The 19,218-nt window shown below is 44.2% G+C and overlaps 1 protein-coding gene and 1 pseudogene across 1 annotated transcript; both read right to left on the reverse strand.

Moving 5' to 3' along the window:
- Positions 1 to 2,356: 2,356 nt before the first annotated feature.
- LOC121585667 (ras-related protein Rab-25) lies at positions 2,357 to 6,689 on the reverse strand. The gene is made up of 6 exons (XM_041901993.2): positions 6,685 to 6,689; positions 5,685 to 5,704; positions 4,687 to 4,882; positions 4,283 to 4,476; positions 3,713 to 3,793; positions 2,357 to 3,535 (listed from the first exon to the last, which is right to left on the reverse strand). The coding sequence occupies exons 1-6, from the start codon at positions 6,687 to 6,689 to the stop codon at positions 3,408 to 3,410; spliced, it is 624 nt and encodes a 207-aa protein (XP_041757927.2). The 3' UTR covers positions 2,357 to 3,407.
- Positions 6,690 to 8,092: 1,403 nt separating this feature from the next.
- On the reverse strand, positions 8,093 to 17,761 carry LOC123485686 (annotated as a pseudogene).
- Positions 17,762 to 19,218: the final 1,457 nt, after the last annotated feature.

Below are 19,218 nucleotides of genomic sequence, written 5' to 3' on the forward strand. Positions count from 1 at the left end.
TGATTGTAAACATATTGCTCCGCCCTCGTCTCAGCCAGTCTGATCAATACATGTCTGATTAGAGCTAGCACAACCAGTCAGCTCTCCATACATATGTAGGAGTGTATGGAGGGGAGGGGAATAGGAGGGAATAAGACGAAACTCCCTGTGGCCTGAAGTTGAACCATGAGTAAATAATCTTGCCTGTGAAATGGGGATTGCGTTAGAGCTCAGCAGGGTAACACAGTCTTATGCCTTTGCCAATGACCCAGTTTGAAACTCGATCGGTCACAGAGTGTGTCTTTGAACATTACAGACAGGCGGACAAATTTACCAAACTCCCTGTCAAACCTCAGGAACCAGGCTGGTCTGTCCCTAGGCTGAACCGTAACACCAGATGAACCATAAACACAGCTAATACGCACATAACTTCACGGTTAACCTTATAGTAAACACTTCTGGATGGGCTAGAGAGATACCTGATGGCTGCATTATGTCTGGGAATACTGTAGATACCAGAAGGGTCTCCACCAGATTACATCTTGTACTTAGGTCATAGTGCACCACAGTGCAGAGAGAGAGAGAGAGAGAGAGAGAGAGAGAGAGAGAGAGAGAGAGAGAGAGAGAGAGAGAGAGAGAGAGAGAGAGAGAGAGAGAGAGAGAGAGAGAGAGAGAGAGAGATTGACATCCATCACTTTACAGGGCACCGGTGGATTCTGTTAGATAGATTCCCTGCTGGGTTTGGGGAGAGTTCCATGCTCTCTGCGGCCAAGGATCAGGATGAATGCAGAGGTCGTAGGGGTCGCGATAAAACACAGGTGTGGTGCGACGATCGTAAACCCACAAGGGAATCAGACGCCAATCGAGCGTAAAGCAGAGTGGACGGATAGCAACTACTCACGTCAAAACTCAAACGGGAAGACATACGACCAGTCTTGGTGTTTTAAAGGCTCTGTGGTACTCAACCAATCGCCATGAATGCGTCCCGAGGTTTACACATGGTTTTACGGGCTACACGCCAAGTGGCTTGTGCGTAATGGCCATCACATGGACGTTTTCAATCCCACTTTTACCACGCTCACTCAGGCCACTCTCAAACTTACCTTCGATAGCTAGGGGTCAAACCGCAGTCAGACAAGAAAAATCTGGGAAGCATTTGAGGAATTCGGTCAAATGCACGGAGTAGAGTAACAAATCTCACGCTGCCAGAGACCTTTCCCTTTCTACTCCACCGTGCAATAGGTCTTGTTCTTTTTTTCATGATCTCCCTCACCTTTATTTGAAGCAAACTGAGATTTACGGACTTCATCCAGCTCAGCCTGCCCCGATTATCAAACCATATGTTTCCCCCTCTCTATAACAAAATCATAATTCACAGGAAATTATTAAACATTTAGTGCCCTGTGCGGAAAGTTCTGTATTTTGCGTTCATAAAATAATTGTAATGAAACCTATGTGATCATTTCACTGTAGCAAATGATCACTTCCAGTTGAGAGACACACACACACACGCTGTAAAGGTTCTCTGTACACATCTGTGAGACAGAGATAGAGCAGTATCTGTCATGAATGTCACTAACCACCAATAGTGGAGATTGGCAGAGCTACAAAAAAAAGCCTAATTTAAACCATGGTCCACAGATGAGCTACAGACCATATATTGATAGAGGACTCATCTTAGTATCTGTGCCATTATAGCGTCTGTGACAGCATGGGCAGCGCCATTGAGGCCATCTCCATTTTTAAGTAGTCAATTTCCTTTTCACGATTGGCTGATCCCTCCTGATGACCCGGTTGGACATGACTCCAACAAGGTCACCAGGAGGAATCAGCCAATGAAGTTGGAAGTTCCATCCAGTTGACTACATTAAAATGGTGGAAGCCCTCAATGGTGCAGCCATTGCTAATACGCCTTTTGGCCACTAGAGGACTCTATCATTCTCTATGGCTACAGACACTTTTATACACATGTTCACATGCCCACACTCAAAATGCTTGATTCAAAACCAGGTTTGTTTAGGCTTTTTTCTATGGGTGTGAGAAGGAATCCCTCACTCCATTGGAATGGTGATGAGGTTGTCGTGGTAATGTCAGCTGTAGACGTGCCCCAGGAGCAGGCAGGCAGCCACCTCAGGGGTTCTCATCTGTCATGTGACAGCACTGACCTGTCAAGCATCTCTACAGAAGAGCATTGGCTGCACTGCTGTCCACTCTTACTGTGTGTGTGTGTGTGTGTGTGTGTGTGTGTGTGTGTGTGTGTGTGTGTGTGTGTATATGTGTGTTCGTGTGTGTGTGTGTGTGTGTGTGTGTTGAGAGAATGATATAGGCCATGACCAACACAAACACTCACATAAACACCACACCCAGACTGACTCAATTGAATTGTAGATGATGCCATCCATTTAGGGCCGTTTTATTATAAGATTGAAAATCCTGTGTGTGTGTTTCATAAACTACTGTATAAATATGTGTGACGTAAAGTTAGATATCAATAGCAGATCTGATATGGAGACATCACTTTAAACTCTGTATTTGGAGGCACCATAGATCTATTTAAAACAGCACTGCCCTCTGCAGGAGAATAGCAAAGTAATAGTGAATGAACTCCGCAATCTTTAAGCAATTTTCTATCAAAAAGATTCATGATATAAGTTTGTCATAAAATACATGTCTATAAAAGGTTAGATACAGTGCATAGTTGTTGCAATATCAGACGTCAATATTTCAAATTCATGAATCAAGTTGCTTTTCTACTTGGTCTCCAACCAGTCTCCGAGCCATACTCTCACACTCTTCATGAACTTAAGTTAAAACCTTTACAAGTGTTCCAATTTAGTCAACACAAAACCTCATACCATTTTTTCATCTTGGTTACAAACAATACATGAACATGATGAATATCCAAAAAGAACGCAGTTCCTCCTTTCAAATAGACCTCAACAAGACTTATTTGGCAGATAATAATTTGCTCAAGTTTAACAAGCATTAAAAAAAAAACATTCCACACAAATATTTTCAGTGGTCTGCAACCTTTAGCCGAACAGGAAGAATATAGGTGACACCAATAGTGTACTTATTGACAAAGTGTAGATGTGGCCTGGTCTTTGGTTTGGACAGCCCTCCTGTCATAGCTGTGGGAAGATGTTCGGTGGTTGGGGTGCTGCGATTTTTTTGCAGATTGGGGGACGGGGGGGCATAATTTATATTGGTCCGCTAATACAGGACTAGCAAAGGCCCAGTGCACTACAAAACAATTTTTAGGGGGTGCTGCAGCACCCTCAGCACCCCTACTTCCTGTGGCTATGCCTCCTGTAGTCATCAACATAGATTCCCTTAATTCTGAATGAGGGCCGAGTAGGAAGATTCTCTTTAATACCTGAAAGAACCATCAGAACCAGTCAGAGCTGGTCAGAATCAGTCAGAACCGGTCAGAGGTTCTTGCAGCAGGTCCTGCGTTCCTCCTGGACTTCGCTAGCCGTTCCAGTAGTATTGGACAGGGTCACGGCACTGATGGACCCGTGGGTCACCTCTCGACTGGCCACCTTCTTGTGGATCGCTGGGGGTAACAGAAATGATCACGTCAAACAGTGGTCATTGTCATGCATACACAGATCACAGAAAAGGTGCATAGCAGAAATGTGCACACAGCACAATAGTAGAGATCCACATGACATGGTGTTGTCTAACGTTTTGTAAATAAAGGTATGAAGTACAAGCGCAACATAATAAGAACCTGTGAGAACTTCCTGGAAAGCAGCTTCAACGTTGGTAGAATCCAGAGCTGACGTCTCCATAAACAAGAGCCCCTTCTTTTCTGCATGAGAAGGAATACCTTGTTGAGTTTATTCTCAGTACATCATACTCAATCAAGCCGTGAAAAACCAACCGTAGAATTACTTTTCATTGGTGCAAAGCTGGTAATTTGTTTTACATTACCGTCAGAAATTGACATGCTATAATATGGAAAAACAATATGAAAAATATTGCAATATTTTGTCACTTTCTGTCATTGACTGCATATTGCATACTTGTCTAACTGGTAACTAAGTAACTGGTAACTGATAAATACCTGGTAACTGGTAAGTAACTAGTAAGTTAACTGCTAACTAACTGGTAACTGGTAACTAACTATCTGCTAACTGGTAAGTAACAGATAATTGGTCAGTAACTAGTAGGTAACTGGTAACTAATCTCTCGTGGACAGATTCTGCGCTTAGCCAAATTACCCAAGATTTTTGTTCTGGGTTAACCAAGATTAACTTCAATTAACTAGTAAGTAACTGGTAATTAAGTAAATGATCACCTGCGAAGTCCTTGGCCTCCTCGGTGGGCACGGTCCTCAGGGTCTCCAGGTCACTCTTGTTGCCCACCAGCATGACCAGGATGTGAGGGTCAGCGTGATCGTACAGCTCCTTCAGCCAACGCTCCACACTCTCATAGGTCAGGTGCTTGGTGATGTCATACACCAGCAGAGCCCCCACTGCCCCTCTGTAGTACCTGGAAACAGAGAGAGAGACAGAGAGAGAGAGAGCATCAGATGAGTGGAGTCAGAGAAATATGGGTGTGTTTGCATATATGTGTTTGTGTTTGCAAATATCTGTGTGTACATATTCACACTGAGGTGATTGGCTCTGTAGATCTCTGTATTCCTGTGTGTGTATTGTGTACAAGGAGTGTGTGTGCATGCGTTCCGGTGTGTGTACCCACGCTGAAGTGATGGCTCTGTATCTCTCCAGCCCTGCCGTGTCCCAGATCTGAGCCTTGATGGTGAAGGTATCCAGCTGAACAGTGCGGGTGCTGAATTCCACTCCGATGGTGGTGCGGCTGTCATGGTTAAACTGATTCTTGGTGAAGCGTGACAGCAGGTTGCTCTTCCCAACACCAGACTCACCAATCAGAACCACTAAAGGATGACAGAGATTTTATCAAGTGTAATATATCAATACTGCATTTCTCAATGGTGAGAAGCACCATGACTTAGGTGCAATGTTAGATGTTTCAGATATAACCGCAGCACAAGAGGCTGCTGAGGGGAGGACGGCTCACAATAATGGCTGGAACGGAGCAAATGGAATGGCATCAAACACCTGGAAACCATGGGTTGGCTGATACCATTCCATCTATTCTGCTCCAGCCATTACCTTCCCAATTAAGTGCCACCAACCTGTCAACTGTACCATGTAGAGGTAGCATGATTCTCTGCTATATAAAATAGAATAAGGAACTGTTACTTCTCTCAACCCCACTTCACCCTGCTCTAGCATCATTCTGACACATCACGTGTACCCACTACCCTACCCAACAACACCAGACTTGGTGTCAAAGAGGTGCATGCCTAGCCCGTAGCGGACACTTCTATGGAATCAATGGAATGAGAAAATACAGTAATTACTCTTGACACTGTTTGCCTTGTGCAACCTTAGTATCCACAAGTGCTATTACAACTACAAATAAGTTACAGTAGTAAATATAATCATTTTAGGTCAAAGGACACATGGGTTCTTTGCCATGCCCAGGAAGCTACTTCCTGCTTTCCTGCCATCTCTCTTCCCTAAAAATATTAAACACCACCAAAGATCAAACAGCTCTCTCACACTCTAACCTTTGCACCACTAAGCTAAACCCAAAGGCTGTGTGCACAAACCAGAGAATGGGGGATTTGTTTCCTTATAGAATCAGATTATTTGACAAACAAAAAGACTCACCTTTGAAGACAAAGTTGTAGCTTCGTCACCCATACTGTGCCTGTGTCGAGCCCTGGCAGGTTCCTCCTCCACCTGTTTCAGTCAATATCCTAGGGCTGTTACTGCATTAGATCCCAGGACAGGGAGAAGGACAGAATGAGAGAAAAATAGAGAGAACAGCAGACAAGCTACTCTCTTCTCTCCCAAGGAGCCAGGGTGGAAAGACAGCGAGATGGTGTAACAGAGGGTGAAAATGAAGGAGAGAAAATGTTAGGGCTAGGCTAACACTCCTCTTCCTTTATCTGTAGATGGGGGCAGTTCATTTGTGGTTTGACAGAGAGCCGATCCCTCTGTGGCTCAGCTGACACATGGGAGAGGCAGAGGGGGAGGGAGGAAAGGTGAGATAAGAGCAGGTGTAACAGGTAGAACCACTAGCATGAACAGTCAGTCATCACAAGAATATAGACTCCACCGTCCCTCCCCCTCTTTTCATTTAGTCTGCCTATTTCGTCTGACAGGTGCATCTTCAGTGTATGGCGGTGAGGCAGTGCTACGGCGAATAGGATGAACTGACCCTTAGACAACACTGATCTAAGATCAGTTTTGGGTTCCCCCTCAGGTTAGCGTTTGTTGAGGATAAATTACATTATTACACTGAGGAGCCTCCAGGCTACCAGGTAAATGCATTATTAAACTATGAACGTGACAAAAAAAAAACACTACTTCCGGAATAAGTAATCTAAAGGTGGCCATTCATTCCAATGGAAACACCTTAGAATAACAAAAAAAGTTTTCCCTTTCCCAGCATGAGGTGATCAAAAACATTAAGTAAATATTCTAGACATTTCATTTTTGCAACAATGCCATTAAGATACAAATCTTTTAGGTAATGCAGACAAAACATTGAGTGGACTGCTGAATGGAACTTGCAGAATAATTCAGGGTTGGGTTCAATTCAGACAGTAAGCCAAATTCCATTTCCACATTTTCCTAATTGAAAAGCATTGGAATTTCAGTGTACTTCATGAATTAGCTGGAATTAAAATGGAATAGACCCCAACCCTGGTATAATTATATTTTTCCTACTACAAGTGAGGAGGATGGACACACTTAGAAAGAGGGTTCTTATTGACCAACTTTGTTTTATTTTGTAGTACAGTACTGTTAAAGGTTAGTTCCAACATGTGGGTGATAGATTTAAGCTGAGGCCAACAGACAAAGCACAGCTATGGAAGCCATTGCCAAGGTAACCACAACTACAATGCTGAGATTCTCAGAAAAAGCAAAAAGCTACAACTTCATTGCCACACCATACCAAAATTGGCAAGTTTCTTTTCATTATATTTTATTCATACATTTTCCAGGAAGATTTATTTTCTTTTTTCAATGATGAGACAAAACAGATTATCTCTAGGTACTACTTACACGTCAAATTAAAATACATAATGAATCAGATTAAAATGAAAAGGAAATCTGTCCGTCTTGTCTTTGTGTCTTCTTCCACAGAACAACACCTTTCTGTCTTTTTTATTAACGATTATCATGACATTTCTCAATCTTACCAAAGGTCTCAATCTTGTGACACGCCTGTGTGTGAAGTCAATCTAGACCATCAACGGCAGACTCATTTGATTTGACTAGCCTGGGTTTGATCAAATCGATCCATTTGATAAGAGTGGTTGGTGTTAAAATGGTTTGTTGAAGACAAAAAGGCACAGCAATCCTGCCTTCAGGGAACAACTCACGGCTGAGTGGAGATAGAGATATCCTATCTGGAATGATTTTTTATTTTATTTTAGGGAAGTGTGGGGGATCTTTTCTTTTAGCAATAAATAGAAAGGGTTTCGGGCAGGCTCGACTGATATCCGTGAGATTGACAAAGCTCTGTTTTGTGGTTTTCTCCTTCTCTGCTCTTCATATACCTTACCCTGCAGATCAGATGCTCAGTCAAAAGGGTGGAAGGTTACAAACACATTGCAGCTAGAAATGCAACATATAGACAGGAACCAAATCCCTGGAATGTGCTAAGAAGCGTCATAAAAAGCTCTATGCAAGGCATTTCTATCTGCCGCACTACAAACACTCCACCCCATTGAATAAACCCTTCAGCTTTATTAAAGCGGAAGAGGGATTAGTGAATCTGGTAGGGTAAAGCATTTCTGTTTAGGAGAGGGTTTAGAGGGAGGCACATCTGTGCCTTCTCGTCACCCTCCTCCCTTCACCGGGCACCCCTCTGTTGAGGAAATGGTCTGGTCTGGTCAGTCTGGTCTTGCTGAGCAAAGCTCTATGGATGTGGCTAAAACCGGGGATAGGGGAGCCATGGTTAGGGAATGATCTGACAGGAGGCTGCAGTGGACGTTTAGAATGGTACATATCCTGACCGGGTCTCGTCTGTGTTGGTTTGGGATGGTTTATTTCATTTCTCTTGGTTCTCTGCAGACAATGTATTTGCATGTGCGTTTTCCCCTTGCTGCGGAGGTGGATAGTGGGTATGTATGCATGTGTCTGTATCGATGTATGCATCGTGAGTGAGTGTGTCTTTATGAGGGCTGTGAGCCCAGCAGTCTCTCGATGGCAGCGTTGACATCTCCTCCGGTAGCGATGAGAGCCTGCAGGTTGGCCTCTCGGTTGATGAAGCCCATAGCGCTCAGCTGCTCCAGCTGCTGCTGGAACTGCACCTCCGGGCTCTGGCTCTGTAGGGGACCAGTCACAATCAGTCAGTCAGTCACTCAATCAATCAGTCAACCAACCATCAATCAATAAATCAATCGACCAGTACAATCAAACAGTAAAACAGAACTAGGGGAAGACAGGTATGTGTATGTGTGTGGTATGTACCGAGGAATTCCCCTCCTGCAAACATTTGGAGCATCTGCTGCATCATCAGTTGCTGGGCGGGGGTTTTCCCGGCACTCGCGAAGAGGCGGGGTTCTCTGGAGGCACACCCCCTCCCGTGGACAGGGGAGTTGTGGGTATTCCACCTGGTAATCCGCCTACTAGTCCCCCTGGTAGACCTCCAGGGAGACCACCTGGCAGCCCACCTGGTGCCAAACTGAGAGAGACAAAGGAGTTAGGGGGAGATTGCGTAACAGGGTATCTACAACTCAAACAACTAATTTCAACACTTTTTCTCTAGGTCTTGTGGTTGGGGTGTGTGTGTCATTGTTTTCCATTAGCGCCGGCTGTCGGCCAATCAGCCGGTTACAGACTCATTTTCAGCTGGCTACATTTTCCACTTCATATGAAGTTGGCTACTTTTCATTTAAAAGTTTCAATTCGCTAGTTCAGTCGAGCCATCTCCCGCTAGAATGAACAATATGCATCTTCTAGCAATCTATTGATAGGATAGGTGCCTGTCAGTCACTAAGCGACTGATGACAGGGGAACAAAGCATAGAGGAAGAGGCTAAGCGAGAGGTTTCACTCCAGCCAAAATAAGCCCAATGCGTTTCTATGGGTTTATTTTGGACCTAAGCTTGTCGCCTGCCTTCCTGCTTTTGGGATGACTCCAATTGTTAGGGCGGAGACATGAGCATCTCGTCATTATATACAGATCTCTGGTTGCAGTCAAATGTATGTACACGGAGGGAGAGTGCATGGCGCTCGTGAATTTGCAAGTCCCATGTAATGTAAGTGGTAACGATGAGTCAAAATCCACGACTTAGCCTAATTATTGATTTCTGACACATTCATTTATTTGATTTCACGTGTTTCACGTAGCCAGCCGAGTGGAGTCGTGGTGCATAGTAGCGTTGATTGACAACTGAACAGCAAGTGTTGACTAGTTTATAAAAGGTGTCGAACTGGCTGAATAAAGTCGATCTCCTATATCCCTTTGCCAGTCATAAACCATGCAACGTGGTTATATGTCCATTGTGTCGCATCGGGACAAGTACACCAAAGGATTTCCTAGGTTTCGGCCCCTAACGGAATCCAGGTATTAAACGGGAATTCAACAAAATAAAAAAATTTGTTGACCTTTAGTAGGGAATCAAACAAATGTATTGAAAATTAATTAATTTGGGCAAGTTTATCATAAGACACGAACATAATGGATCAGTGATTCGTATTTCCTGCAACTTTCCTGAAGAGGCAACGAGAACCCCCCGTCTGTGTATGTGCATGGTTGTGGACTTACAACATCCAATTTTGCGTGTTTTTCTATTTAAAAAGTGTGATTTTGAGAGCGAAAACCTGGAAACACTAAACGTTTAATAATTTTTAAAGACAATGTGGGCTATTTACTTCAGTTCTGTTTTAATAAAATACATAATTTGAAGAACAAACATCATTGTGGCAATTCATATCTTGCAGTAAAACTGTAAATAAGACTTTAATCTCAAGAGAAGACAGGTTAAATGTTAAAAAGGTTTAATGCTCTCTTACTTAGAAAATAGTCCTGATCATATATATTTAAACCTAGACAACAACACATTGAATTCATACATTTTCATCATTTAAATTGTAAAGTCATGTCTTTCTACACAATACCACAACTTATTTTTCCAATCTGGGAGGTCAACTCAATAAAGTATTCAATAATTTAGCTGTGTATTTCAGATGGAATCAAGACATTAGAATGTACCAGAGACCACCAAAATAGAGCTACTTGGGCAAAAAAGGAGCTGGGGGTGACTGGCTGGCCAGGGGCGACTGGCTGGGTACTTTTTCTATTTGGCTGGCTACTCTATGTACTTGTGGAAAACACTGGTGTGTGTGTGTGTGTGCGAGTCAGTGTGTACCTGGGCATCAGTCCCGGTGCCTCTGTCTGCAGTGTCTGTAGGCCCTGTTGTATCTGGAGGAGAGCCTGCATGGCCCGGGGGTTGGTCATCACAGAAAGAGCCTCTGGGTTCTGCATCTAAACAACATCAGTCACATTCAAACTAACAATGAATCAATTAACATTCTGAAACAATCCCCAAATCATCTGTTTAGGGTCCATCCAGTCTCAATCAATCCAATCAGGTCCTTGGGACAGGTTCAACTCTCTCTCAGTTTGAGATAAATGCGGCTGTGTGTGTGTACCTGCTGCAGGAAGACGGGCAGCTGGCTCCTGAACTGTTCCTGTAGCTGGGGGTTTCCAGCAAACAGGGGGTTATTCATCAACACCTGGAGGAGAAACAGAAGGTGACAAAGACAGAAAGCGAGAGACAGAGAGGCGTGGGGGGCGAGAGAAAGAAAGAGAAATGGAGAAAGACAGGAGAGAGAAGAGAAATGGAGAAAGACAGACAAGGTCAGGGTCCTGTCGTTCACCAGCTGCAGCCTGCTGCTTTCCCAGTGTTCACCCTCTTCCTCACATCTGTCTATCTACATGGAGATACCTAGAGGTAAAGCACTGCCAGCTGGATCTGTTCTAGATACCTAGAGGTAAAGCACTGCCAGCTGGATCTGTTCTAGATACCTAGAGGTAAAGCACTGCCAGCTGGATCTGTTCCGTCCAGCTGCCAAGCAGTCCAACTTGGCTCTGAGCAGGACTGCTGATTTAGGATCATCCCAGCCCCTGTCCGTGTTATCTTACTCATTATGGTCTTGAACAGGGATGGGCAATTTTGATGTGGGTGGGGGCCACAAAATCTGAACTCATCATGAGGGGCCACAGTGGCTCGCGGGGTCTGCGTACCCACACATGCAGCCATAACCTTTTGAGGGCCATAAGTTACATTTTGTTGCCCCCTCCCCCCTCTTGACAGCGGAGATAAAACATTTCCTGCAATTCTACACATTTTGCCGTGGGGCGGAGAGAAGATTTAGCAATTTTATTACACATTTCCTGTAATTCCACTCATCTTGCCATGGGGCAGAGAAAAATTTGCCGTTTTACAGCTAATTTCCTGCAATTCTACTAATGTTGACTTAGGGTGGAGAGAAATTATATCAGTGTGAGACTGACTAACAAAATCAATGGGGGCCCCCTGGCCGGTAATTTGACCATGACTACAAGTTTAGATAGCTGGCTAGACTCATTTATCAATCTAAAAAATGTTAGCTGACATGGGCTAATTGAGTGACTGTCAGTGTCTGACATCACAAGAGGAAAAACTGCTGATGCACAACCAAATTTCAATAATATTGCACCTTGTGTATTCTACCATTCTAACGCTCAACAGTAAGTTGAGACCCTGACTGAGTTCGGTGGGGGATTGATCCGCGGGCCTACAAAAGGTGGGGAGCCCACGGGACGCCCGTTGCTCATCCCTGGTCTAAAAGGCTCAACTGATCATAGATCATCACTCCTACGCTTTGTGAATACAGCCCAGATCTGCTTTATTGTTCTCATTACAATTAATTACAAAACAACCCATTCCCACTGATTCCTATAGATACCCCTCCCATGGGTTCAGATTGGCCTCGTCCCAAATGGCACCCTAAAGTAGTGCACCTTAAAGGAATAGGGTGCCATTTGAGACGCATCAATGACTTTATGATCCATGATAATCCCCAGGGCCCACTACTCTGCTGCTACAGACCTGGGAGGCCATGTCTGGGTTCTGGGCCAGAGACTGCATGATACTGCGCATGTAGGAGCAGACAGCATGTTCTGCATCAGCTGGGGGTTCTCCGAGATCTCTGCATCAGACTCTGCATGCCTGGACTGCTGAACATGCCTGGGACACACACAGAGGGAGGGAGGTTGATGGTGTGTGGGTGTAGGTGTGTGCTTTTACAATCCCCAGCTTGATATATGTATGGGTGTCATTGATTTATATGTACAGTGGGGAGAACAAGTATTTGATACACTGCCGATTTTGCAGGTTTTCCTACTTACAAAGCATGTAGAGTTCTGTAATTTTTATCATAGGTACACTTCAACTGTGAGAGACGGAATCTAAAACAAAAATCCAGAAAATCACATTGTACGATTTTTAAGTAATTCATTTGCATTTTATTGCATGACATAAGTATTTGATACATCAGAAAAGCAGAACTTAATATTTGGTACAGAAACCTTTGTTTGCAATTACAGAGATCATACGTTTCCTGTAGGTCTTGACCAGGTTTGCACACACTGCAGCAGGGATTTTGGCCCACTCCTCCATACAGACCTTCTCCAGATCCTTCAGGTTTCGTGGCTGTCGCTGGGCAATACGGACTTTCAGCTCCCTCCAAAGATTTTCTATTGGGTTCAGTTCTGGAGACTGGTTAGGCCACTCCAGGACCTTGAGATGCTTCTTACGGAGCCACTCCTTAGTTGCCCTGGCTGTGTGTTTCGGGTCGTTGTCATGCTGGAAGACCCAGCCACGACCCATCTTCAATGCTCTTACTGAGGAAGGGAGATTGTTGGCCAAGATCTCCCCGATACATGGCCCCATCCATCCCTCCCCTCAATACAGTGCAGTCGTCCTGTCCCCTTTGCAGAAAAGCATCCACAAAGAATTATGTTTCCACCTCCATGCTTCACCGGTTGGGATGGTGTTCTTGGGGTTGTACTCATCCTTCTTCTTCCTCCAAACACGGCCGAGTGGAGTTTAGACCAAAAGCTCTATTTTTGTCTCATCAGACCACATGACCTTCTCCCATTCCTCCTCTGGATCATCCAGATGGTCATTGGCAAACTTCAGACGGGCCTGGACATGCGCTGGCTTGAGCAGGGGACCTTGCGTGTGCTGCAGGATTTTAATCCATGACGGCGTAGTGTGTTACTAATGGTTCTTTGAGACTGTGGTCCCAGCTCTCTTCAGGTCATTGACCAGGTTCTTCCGTGTAGTTCTGGGCTGATCCCTCACCTTCCTCATGATCATTGATGCCCCACGAGGTGAGTTCTTGCATGGAGCCCCAGACCGAGGTTGATTGACCGTTATCTTGAACTTCTTCCATTTTCTAATAATTGCGCCAACAGTTGTTGCCTTCTCACCAAGCTGATTGCCTATTTTCCTGTAGCCCATCCCAGCCTTGTGCAGGTCTACAATTGTATCCCTGATGTCCTTACACAGCTCTCTGGTCTTGGCCATTGTGGAGAGGTTGGAGTCTGTTTGATTGAGTGTGTGGACAGGTGTCTTTTATACAGGTAACGAGTTCAAACAGGTGCAGTTAATACAGTTAATGAGTGGAGAACAGGAGGGCTAACAGGTCTGTGAGAGCCGGAATTCTTACTGGTTGGTAGGTGATCAAATACTTATGTCATGCAATAAAATGCAAATTAATTACTTAAAAATCATACAATGTGATTTTCTGGATTTTTTTAATTTTTAATTACAGAACTCTACATGCTTTGTAAGTAGGAAAACCTGCAAAATCGGCAGTGTATCAAATACTTGTTCTCCCCAATGTATGTATTTAGGAATTCACATCCACGTGATATTACAGTATATGAAACTGCAGTAACCTCTTGAATGCTATTCTCTTAAACAGGAAGTATGTCTATGTATTCCCGTACCGTTGCCCAGACTGGCAGAGTTGACACCAAGAGGGTTGGACACACTGGGGGTGGTGCTGCCGGTGGTAGAGGTGCCTGTGGTGCCCGTGCCCCCTCCACCCTCAGAGGGGTTGGTGGAGCCCCAGGGGTTGGGCAGGGCTCCCGGTTCTCTGTCCTCGAGGGCTGCACCCCCGTCAGAGTTGCCCCCAGGGCTGAGAAAGGGTTGTTTCCAAACTGTGAGAGAGGAGAGAGATAAGTCATTATCAACATGTTGAATACCAGTTTCTGTTAAGCACTCTCCATGGGATAGATTAGAGTTCGTTTCTGAGGCTAAAAAAGCTCAATAATGAGTGAATCCTTATTTCCACTGAAGCCACATTTTTACTTTGTCAGCATTGATGTCAATTGATGAACATTTCACTTATGTGAAAGTTAGGATTCCCCCTCATACTCCCCATCTAACAAAATAAACAATGGGGACAAGCAAGACCAAGAGGAATAAGTTCAGTTGGTGCCATAGTGGGTACCTGGTCTCGTGCGGCACTGAACATGGGTTCCTGGATGTCTGTGTACATCCTGCGCAGGGCATTGTAGCCTCCGGGGATGCTCTCCAGGTTGCTAAGCGCCCGGTCCTGGTTACGCATCATTTCCTGCATCATGGCAGGGTTCCTGGCCAGCTCCATGGTCTGAGGAGAAGGGAACAGGAAGGGGTGTTGAGGAGTTGTGATGGTATGAAACAGGACAATATTGATAGGAGTGTATCAGCTAGACTGGGTTCTGGGGTACAGGGACTCAAGAGGGGTAGGGTGTTTAATCTGTGTTCGAGAAACCACCCCTAAGACCTCTTTATATAATATAACTTAGAATGCAGCTAAACATAAAGATCAGCCACTCAAAGCAGTCGACTTCCCACAGTTCAAAAATAATGAGAGCAAAAACAGCACCTGCTACATACTAAGCCCAACTTCTGTGTACACCCCAGCCAATCCCAAGCTGTATGTGACACAGTACACTCTGGCCAAACCCCCTTACCTGTCTCATAAGCTCGGGGTTGTTGAGCATGTGGGAGATCTCTGGGTTGCGCTCCATCAGCTGCTGCATCTGGGGGTTGGCCACGATCATCTGCCTCATCAGGTCTGGGTTGGACATCATGTTCTGCACCAGGGTTTTCCATGATCTGGGACAGCATCTCCGGGTTGGACATCAGCTGGCTCTGCATCTGCTGCTGCAGCTCCATGAAGTTAGCTGAGCCCATGCCCATGCTGCCCAGGCTGGACAGGCCACCGAACCCGGCTAGGAGGGAGGGAGAGGGGTATGGTCAGGAGGCGGTGATGGTAATGATGATGGTTGTCTTTTTCTGTATAAATTGTTGAGTGTGTGTGAGGGAGTGGATAGATACATGTGTGTGGGTGTATTTAGCCTAGCAAACTCACTCAGTATGTTGGGGGTCTGTGGGGGTGCCGAGGCAGGGCCTCCAGTGGACCCTACGGTGGAGGGGTGGGCTGCAGAACTGGGGCCAGAGGAGCTGCCACTACTGCTGCCCTCCTGGGTGGTGCCGGAGGAAGAGGTGGAGGAACTAGCGCCATCTCCTGCCCTGGAGGGACAATGCATGGATCAGTTATGTTTACATATTCACATCAACTTGGTATCTGCCTACAAATCTTCCATTGAGATACATGCATGCAAAGTTGTTGTGCACACGCATCGGCTCACACACAGATGGATTCGGACCATATATTGTATTACATTTAAATTTTTAATTTTAGTCATTTAGCAGACGCTCTTATCCAGAGCGACTTACAGTTAGTGAGTGCATACATTTTTTCATACTGGCCCCCGTGGGAGCTTCACGGTGCTTCTAACCGTATAGCTTCCTTCGCTGTCCCTGTTTGTACCAAGGCTCCAACAAGTGTTACTCTTGTTTGGAAACACACATGACCGCCCGCTTGAATACGTACTAACCAGCTGCGCCACCGAAAGCTATTCAGCGACGCAAGTGGAGACACTTCAAGCTGTGGAGTAAGCAAGCATATATGGCCCGAGTCAATCTTAACTCCACTACATATAGCTTATTCACCTCTTCAAAATGTTATGAAGAAATTCCTATTCCAATTCCCATTCCTGCCAAACAAATGTCCAAAGAAGACTGACATATCCTCCTGAAACACACAATGTCCATTCCGCTTTGAGAATTTGCATCATCTTACTTGTGTGCTGTCTTTATGACCAGATGGACTGTCAGGCCGTCCTTTATTCCGTGCTGGTTGAGAGAGTCCCCGTCCTTCAGTATCTTCCCTGCAAAGATCAGAACCAACTGATCCTGCTTGGCTTTGAACCTCCGTGAGATCTCCTCTTTAAACTGGAGAAAGAGAGAGAGAGAGAGGTCATTGTTTATTTCACTTTGCCAATGTAAACATGTTTCCCATGCCAATAAAACCCCTTAAATTGAAATTGAGAGGGGGGAGCAGAAAGAGAGAAAGACATGGATGGACAGCAAGAGAAAGAGGGGGGAGGAAAGAAAGGGAGAAATCGAGGAAAGAAGAAAAAGACGTAGTCAAACAATTAGCTGATTTTAATTATAAAGCCTTGTTTCTGGGTAAATCCTCATTGCTTAACCTATGATAGGAATCCTACTACCTGATTACGAATACCAACTCACTCTTGGTGTTGTGCTTTGCACAATGAGAGAAGCTTTACTCAAAAGAACTGATTCCAACTGTGAAACAGCTAGGCTACACATTTCTCTGAATACAAGACAACACTGTGATTCAACACCTGGCCCCAGTCTACAACTAACTACAAGAATACTACACATATGAGATCCACATTAAACAGGAGTAAAATAAGCTGTAGGCTATTTAGCTGTTCAGGGTATCAATCAGGACTGGAGTGACAGGGAGAAAAGTGGCATTAGCTGACAGATTCATAACAAAACAAATTAAAGTGAAACATGGGACCAGTGTAGCTATCATTCATTGGGAGAAGAGATTCACAGTCCAGTAACTGACATTCAGAACAATGAGATGCTGTTACATTCTGATGAAGAATACTGTTTCTAGACTAATTACCTACGTAGCGCAAAGAAGGTTCTGGAGAAACAGCTAAGAAACTAGCATACTAGCTAACACTTAGCTAACAAAATTAGTCCAATGTTAGCTAGTTAACAATTTACCTAACTAATGTTAGCTACTTACATAGAAGCTGATTAATTTTTTTGCCATGACTAACATACAGAAGTCACGCGACACAATTTACTGACTGTGTAATTATGGAATACCTTACTAGCAAGCCGGTTAGCTAGCTAACTAGGGTACATAAACAGTTAAACAGTTATACGGAGGAATAGTTGTGAGCCGTATTATCTAGCTAGCAATATAACAACGTTTGTGAATAGCTTGTCAAGTCAATAGCTAGCTTTAAATATCGCTACACTGGCCGATTCTTAAATGTTAGTTCGCTAGCTAGCAACATGCTTACAGACACAGGCTAATCAAGCAAGGCAAGTGGGCAGGTCATGATGATGATGTAGCATAGCAGCAAGTTGCCGCTCACTGGCCAGCTAGTACGGATTGACAAAATGAACGAACCTGAGTGACAGAGGCATCTTCCGAGATGGCGATTTCCTCCTTATCTTTGGGGTTTTGACTGTGACCTTGATAATAGTTCCCCTCCAAAGCAACAGTTGTATTATTGTTGTTATTAACAGGATCTGCGCCGCCGTTGTCCGCCATCTTTACTCCTCTGATGGAATCGTTCAGATTTGGCGTCCACTTCCGGGTCAATATAGGTCATTACTTCCTTTCCAGAAAAAATTGACTTATATCAATTATCTATGCAGGTGTTCCCAAACTGTATCACTCAGGCCCCTCTTCCAGCACTTGGGACCAGCCCGCTCCCCCCTACGCGCGCGCTACGTCTATTTCTATGGGCACAAGCACTGTTCATGACACAAACTGTTCACACCCGGAGAGAATATTTTGCAGGTTTAAAGCTTATTTCCTGCAATTCTACACATTTTTAAAGCTCATTTTCTAAAAAATGCTGCCATGTCTAATGTGTAGTCGTGATATTTGAGCGACTCGAACATTACAACCTATGGGCTAATAAACCTAGCTAAAAAACGTTAGCTGACGTGCTAGTTGATCTGGACATTTCTGACAAGTTATAAATAGCTCTCTGGTGCCACGTTCACGTGCTAGTCGGCACTAGGAAACTCTGAAATATCTGACTTGCTAACTGATTGTAGTTATACGAAAGCCGAGTTCAACGAATCAGAAAGTCCAACATTTCCGAGTTTTCTAGTTCTGACTAGCATCTGAACTCGGCATAAGGTGTGCAATAATAAAAAAAAATAAAAAAAACTTTTGGGGAGTGGGGGGGGGACCCCCAAAATATTCAAATGCACAAATGTAATGTATTTTACTCTTGGAAACTGGGAGATAAGTCATGCTCAAACAATGTACATTTGCAGGATGACAGGCCAGAGACAGAAGAGGAAGCGAGACACCCCACTTGCTGTTTTTTTCTGGTTCAATTAAAGGCAATGAACTAAGTAGATCAGACCCAGCTGCTATTACATTGGTGTCTCTGGGACACACCCTGTTAAGTAGACCGGAACTGACCATTTTTTCAATGGTAAACAAACAGCCTGAGTGAACTATCTTCACCGGACACTTTTAATAATGGAACACTGGTCCCTTTAATTATGTTTACTTACTGTTTACTTATTTCATATGTATATACTGTATTCTACTGTATTCTGAGTCAATGCCACTCCGACATTGCTCATCCTAACATTTATATATTTCTTAATTCCATTCTTTTACGTTTAGATTTGTGTCTGTTGTTGTGAATTGTTAGATACTGCTGCACTGCTGGAGCTAGGAACACAAGTATTTCGCTACACCCTCAATAACATCTGCTAAATACGTGTATGTGACCAATAAAAATTGATTTTGATTTGATTTGATTTGGACAGGCTACCTAAAAGCAACAGATGACAAGGCACTAATGTAATAGCTCTCCCACTCCACAAGGGAGCGGTACCCAGTCTTGAAGACTGGCTACCTTACCTGTTGAATTGTCTGGGAAAGGTTTTTCTTTGTATTCCTAACTTAGAATATTATTTTTTGTTTTAGTTTTATATATCAATATAATCAATATATTTAAGTTGACCACTTTTATTATTGTGTTAATCTCTTCC

This window comes from Coregonus clupeaformis, unplaced genomic scaffold, assembly GCF_020615455.1.
Source record: "Coregonus clupeaformis isolate EN_2021a unplaced genomic scaffold, ASM2061545v1 scaf0800, whole genome shotgun sequence".
NCBI lineage: Eukaryota > Metazoa > Chordata > Actinopteri > Salmoniformes > Salmonidae > Coregonus > Coregonus clupeaformis.